Source organism: Notothenia coriiceps, unplaced genomic scaffold (genome assembly GCF_000735185.1).
Source record: "Notothenia coriiceps isolate Sejong01 unplaced genomic scaffold, NC01 NC01_scaffold00037250, whole genome shotgun sequence".
NCBI lineage: Eukaryota > Metazoa > Chordata > Actinopteri > Perciformes > Nototheniidae > Notothenia > Notothenia coriiceps.
Window position 1 is genome coordinate 12,610,340 of NW_011369951.1, and position 5,788 is coordinate 12,616,127.

General features: G+C 44.3%; 1 protein-coding gene across 1 annotated transcript in view; it reads right to left on the reverse strand.

Annotated features, from left to right (window-relative positions):
* Positions 1-6: 6 nt before the first annotated feature.
* foxp1b (forkhead box P1b) overlaps positions 7-5,788 on the reverse strand; it is a 29,735-nt gene continuing 23,953 nt past the window's right edge. Inside the window, exon 11 of the mRNA XM_010796334.1 lies at positions 7-159. Within this exon, the coding sequence (XP_010794636.1) occupies positions 21-159 (139 nt within the window). The 3' untranslated portion in view covers positions 7-20. The remainder of the gene's footprint in view (positions 160-5,788) is intronic.

Sequence of the window (5,788 nt, forward strand, 5' to 3'; positions counted from 1 at the left end):
AGGTGGGGTCCCTGCTAGCCTTACAGCATGTCGTCGTGGCCCTGGTCGTCGTCGTAGTCTCTGTGGTGATCGAAATCCGGACTGTGATTGGCGGTCGTTACCAGGGAGAGGGGCCCTTCGTGGTCTTCGGGGTCCAGTGGTTCCTCCTTAATGTGATGCCTGCAGGAGGGAGAGCAGAGAGAAGATATGGCTCCAATTCTTTTTTTTTTTAATAACCCTTCAAAACGACAGAGACCTGATTCTGTTTATAGAGGAGGAAACAGGGGAACAAAAACAAATGTCTGGCTTCACTGAGAGCCTCGCTGGTGCTCGTGATAATTTTCTTTTGAGGTAGTCCCATCCCGGTAAAAAGCTGCTGGCTTTTTATTTTTTATTTTTTTTGTGGCAAGCGACAACAGGGTATTCACTTAGAATTGATAAATGAGGAAGATTAACAGCGTGAGTGGAGCGCAGGAGAGAATGGAGTCGGCCGTTGTCAGCCTCCTGGTGGCGGAGGATCAGTGGCGCGCTGTGTGTTCCCCTTCCTGCTCGTTAACATGCACAACCTGCGAGGCGGGTCTCCAGAGGACGACCCCGCGCCGGCTTCTATCATTAATCAACTTCAAGCAAACACAGCGACCAGACACCGGCGCTCTAAACTCCAGAATTAATGCATATTTTCAAGCGAGTGTCAATAGGAAGAAAAGCGCTGGCAGGAGAGGCGCATTCGGCACAACACGGCGATAAGAAACAGAGCCCTTATGAGAATAATAACGCTGTCACTTGTAAACAAGGCAAAAACATGAGCCCCCCCTCCCCCCACCCCCTTTTACAGCTCACAGCCTGGGCAAAAGAGCCACTAAAGAGATGAGATCTGCCAAATTTCTCATTACATGAAACAGAGCAGGAGGGGGGAGAGGAGGCCTGGCGGTGGCAGAAAGCAGGAGAGAAACACGTTATGAAAAGCTGTAGGGGACGTGGCGCTCTAACCCGCGAGAGGTGGAGGTAGAGAGGTGCCAGGAGGAGAGGTGGAGGTAGAGAGGTGCCAGGAGGAGAGGTGGAGGTAGAGAGGTGCCAGGATGAGGTACCACGCTCATTTACTACCCCAACAAGGGACAGCGTTCTTCATCACCGGAGCCTAGCATTTGATTTGTTCACACCGGGACGTCTTGTGGGATTTGCAACCTTTTTTTGTCGTATGCTAACGAGCTAACTGACATGTTTTGATTTGAGTTTTTTTTTTTTTTTTTTTAAAGAAGGGGGGAAAAAGTAAAGTCAGCTTTTTAAAAAATTCTAAATAAATCCACAAGTAACCCTACGAAGGGGCCTAGCATTCGATTGATCCAAACCGGGTCTGCGTGTGTCACTTACAACGATTGTGTTGTATGCTAACAGGCTAATTCACATATTTTGATTAGAGTTTTACAAAAAAAGGAAGGGGGAAAAAGTCAGCTTTTAAAAAAATTCTAAATAAATCCACAAGCAACCTTACGAAGGGGCTTAGCATTCGATTGATCCCAACCGGGTCGGCGTGTGTCACTTACAACGATTTTGTTGTATGCTAATGAACCAACTGACATATATTTGTGTTAAAAAAAAAGCAGGTTGAAAAGGTAAAGTTAGCTTTTCTATCAAATTCACTCCACAAGTGCTTCAGGTCTGCCTCTGTGGCTGCTAACCCTAAACCTAAACCTAACACCGGAGCCTAGCATTTGATTCATCCACACTGCTACGTCATTTACAACGATTGTGTCGTATGCTAACGAGCTAACTGACATACTTTTGTGTGAATTATAAAGAGGTTGGGGGGGAAAGTAAAGTCAGCTTTTCTATCAGTTTCAGATCAAAGTAACTCCACAAGTGCCTCAGGTCTGCCTGTGGCTGCGGGGCACACATGCAATTGTTATTATTATGCTATTGAACTGCATGCTGATTCCACACTTTGCTCATAATTAGCTTTCTGTATGAAGTGCTCTGGTTTCTGTTGGCGTTTAGAAGCTGCGTCCTGTCAGGCGGCTGGCACACACGTGGAGAACACATGTTGGGACACGGTGAGCAGCGGGATGGACGACGTGTGTTTGGAAGTGTGTGAGCCAGGGCAGCATGGTCATGAGTTATGGTGCTACTGTGTGCAGTGTTGGAGGAAGTACCGGTACTCGGATCCTTTACTCAAGTATAAGTACTGTGTAAATACTCTACTACAACTTAAAGCTCCCATGTCATGCTTTTCCGGTTATTACAAATTGACCAATCCACACACACACACAGTGCAGGCAAAGCCCCCGCTGATTGGTCCAAATTGACCAATCCACACACACGCTCCCTGCTGCAGGCTGATAACAGACAGTTGGGATCGCGCCAAATTCTCTCTGCAGACCCATTCTCACAGCGTTTATCAACCTTTTTCTTACTCAATATCAAGCCACACTTATTGTTTTTACTTCGGCTGTGACTTTGTGTGTGCTCAGGGTGAGTTTGGCTGTGTATCGCTAAACAAGGAAACCACACCTCCACGGAGCTCAGCGCGATTCACAACGTGAACCAACCAATAAGAGCACACTGTGCTCACTGGGAGGGTGGGGGTTGGAGCTATTGGAGCTACAACGAGCCGTTAAAGGCAGAGAGTGAAATTCAGTGAATACACGTAGTTTACAGAGATGCTGTTTGAGAAACCAAAGTGATTTTGGAAAATTGCACAATATAAATCTATTCTAGTAGACCTCAACAATGGAATTATGATCAGTGGAAATGGCAATGAAATGGGACCTTTAAGTTATTACCAAAACCGATAATAATACAATGCAGAGGCAATAATGTAATGTAATACATTATTTTATATATATTATATATGTATATTTATATAGTCTTAAAGTTACAACCGCCCCTTTTAGTGCAACCATAATGCTGATGTGGCCCGCCATGAAATTGAGTTGACCCCCTGATATGGACTGATCAGGGGTACACAAATGGCGCTTTTCCACTTCAGCTCGTAGCACGGTTTAAGCTTTTTTGGCTTTTCCACTAGGGGTAGTTCCGGCTCAGGGCTACTTTTTCACCTTTTTTCTGGCCCTCCAAAATCGAGGTTCCTACCGGGCCAACAACCGGGCTGAATATGCTAAACTAGTGACGTAAACACTCTCGACTGCCAAATAGTCAGAGAGAATCGCTGGCAAGGGGGCTACAGCTACAACAAAATGAACACATTTTACCGTGATTTAAAGGTCCCATGTCATGCTTTTCCGGTTATTACCCGTCCCCTTGTGTGTTATGAAGGTTTTTATGCATGTAAACGGTCTGCAGAGTCACAAACCCTCAAAGTACACCCCAAAACGCCTCGTTGGAGATTTCTCATTTTCCATTGTTTACTTTCTGGGTATCGCTACGTAGGGATACCCAGTAGCCACGCCAAGAGCTATGACCAGGCTGATTGGTCCAAATTAACCAATCCACGGACTTCCTCACACACGCACACACACAGTGCAGGCAGCTCTGCTGATCTCTCCTCCCTGGCTGCAGGCTGATAACAGACAGTTGGGATCGTGGCGAAATTCTCTCTGCAGACCCATTCTCACAGCGTTTATCAACCTTTTTCTTACTCAATATCAAGCCACACTTATTGTTTTTACTTCGGCTGTGACTTTGTGTGTGTTCAGGGTGAGTTTGGCTGTGTTTCGCTGTCGCTAAACAAGGAAACCACACCTCCACGGAGCTCAGCGCGATTCACAACGTCACAGGGAGGGTGGGGGCTGGAGCTATTGGAGCTACAACGAGCTGTTAAAGGCAGATAGTGAAATTCAGTGAATACACGTAGTTTACAGAGATGCTGTATGAGAAACCAAAGTGAGTTTGGAAAATTGCACAATAAACTATTCTAGTAGACCTCAAGAATGGAATTATGATCAGTGGAAATGGCCATGACATGGGACCTTTAAAGACTTGCGTTCAGACCTAAGTTCAATTGCATAACAATAAAGCATTGTCAGGTTTTTACTATTTTAAGGCAGCTTTGTACAGCCTTACATCTGTATGGTTGCTCTCATTTGATCTCCTCACACACTGTTGGGTTGTTTATTCTATAGCAAGGCCTCATCAATATGGTTTGGTCGCTCTTGAAAAATAGATTTGTAATCTCAATGAGACTTTTACCTGGTTAAATACCTGGTTAAATAAATGATATGTTTGTGAAAATTCTACTTTTTTCTGAATATCTCAGGAAAAATACCTGGTTTTCAGCAAGCTGTCGCATTTTCCAGCTGATGCTATACATATTAAATACTATTACATTAACATACAATGAACCTTAATTAATTTAAGATGTAGTGGAGTATTAGGAGGACCTCAAGTTTTAACTTAAGTACAGAACTTCAAAGTCAATGTATTACATTCCACCACTGACTCTATATAACATCTAAAGCGGGTATGTTTTAGTAATAAGAGAATAAAGTTCTTAAAAAGCTAAATAAAACAGGTTTAACTCATTTTGTGCTTGCATTAAGCTTATATACATAATTATGGATGTGTGTGTGAGCTGCCTGAAGACAGCACGGAGGGGCAGAGGGAGGAGCGTGGTGCCTTCAGGGCCCACACACCCATCCTGTCTCTGCTTTCCTGCTCCACAGCCACGCTCCCAGCTATGTTCTCAGTGATTAGGGATGGCACTTCCCTCCATTTGGCCAGGAGCTCATTACTGCACCGTTTTTTATTTTCAGGCACAATTTCCCCTAAAGCTCAGACGTTTCAGGAGGCCATGCCCGAGCCGGTGGTCTGCCCCCACATCTGGAAACGATGCGGTGTGCGCTGTGTTATTTTAGGCTTCAAACAACTTAGCAGACACTCCTATACAACAAGTGAACGGGGAGCTGCGGTTTCCACGCCGACCGCAACTTTCCTACACGAGAATCTTGGACGATGTCCTCCAGACTAATTACGCTTTTGTGTTGTTGTTCTGTTTCGGCGTCTCCGAGGCGTTTATGATTGTGTCGGAGCCAGCAGCTCTGTCACTCGGCGCTCTGGCATTTTGTAAACATTTTAACAAATTGGAATCATGGCTGGACTCAGACAGAGAGTTCATAAACTCGCTGTTTAAATAACAAAGGGGCTTATCTTCCTTTCCTTTCAAACATGGAATCAAATCATCAACAGGAATGTCTTGTCAGTGAATGATAAAACAAATAGAGCTGCAGCTTTCCCGCCTATTCTTTTCTTGATTAATTGATTAATCATTTGGGTTAAATATAATAGAAATATCCCTTCTAGTTTCGTCAAATGTCTTTTTTCTCAGTCCGAAACCCAAATATATTCGCTTGAATAAGGGATAAAATACAGAAAAGCAAGAAATATCCATATTTGAGCAATTGGAAATGGCACTTCCTGACATTTTAGAAAGAAAAAGGACTTTAACGATTAACAGATTAGCAAAAAAAGCTTCCAATTACTTTTCTGGTGATCGTCTAAAAAACATTGAAGACATATTGGAATTGTGTTTGGCCTGAACCAGACGGCAGGACACACAGAGGAGAGTTCATCAACCCATTGTTAAAATAACACAGGGGCTTTTCTTCCTTTCCTAAAAGGTGGAGTTTCCTCTTTCAGCGGGGCGGCCGGCTGCAGCTCTGGCCGTGACCACACACCCACACACACACTCACACACACACACACACACACACACACACACACACACACACACACACACACACAACAGCCCTCCTTGCTTTATTTATTGTCCTCATAGCTTCTCTTTTATCTCATGCCATGTTGACACTCCAGAGCATTATTTAGTCAGCTAGCATCTGAACTTGTAGATATAAGG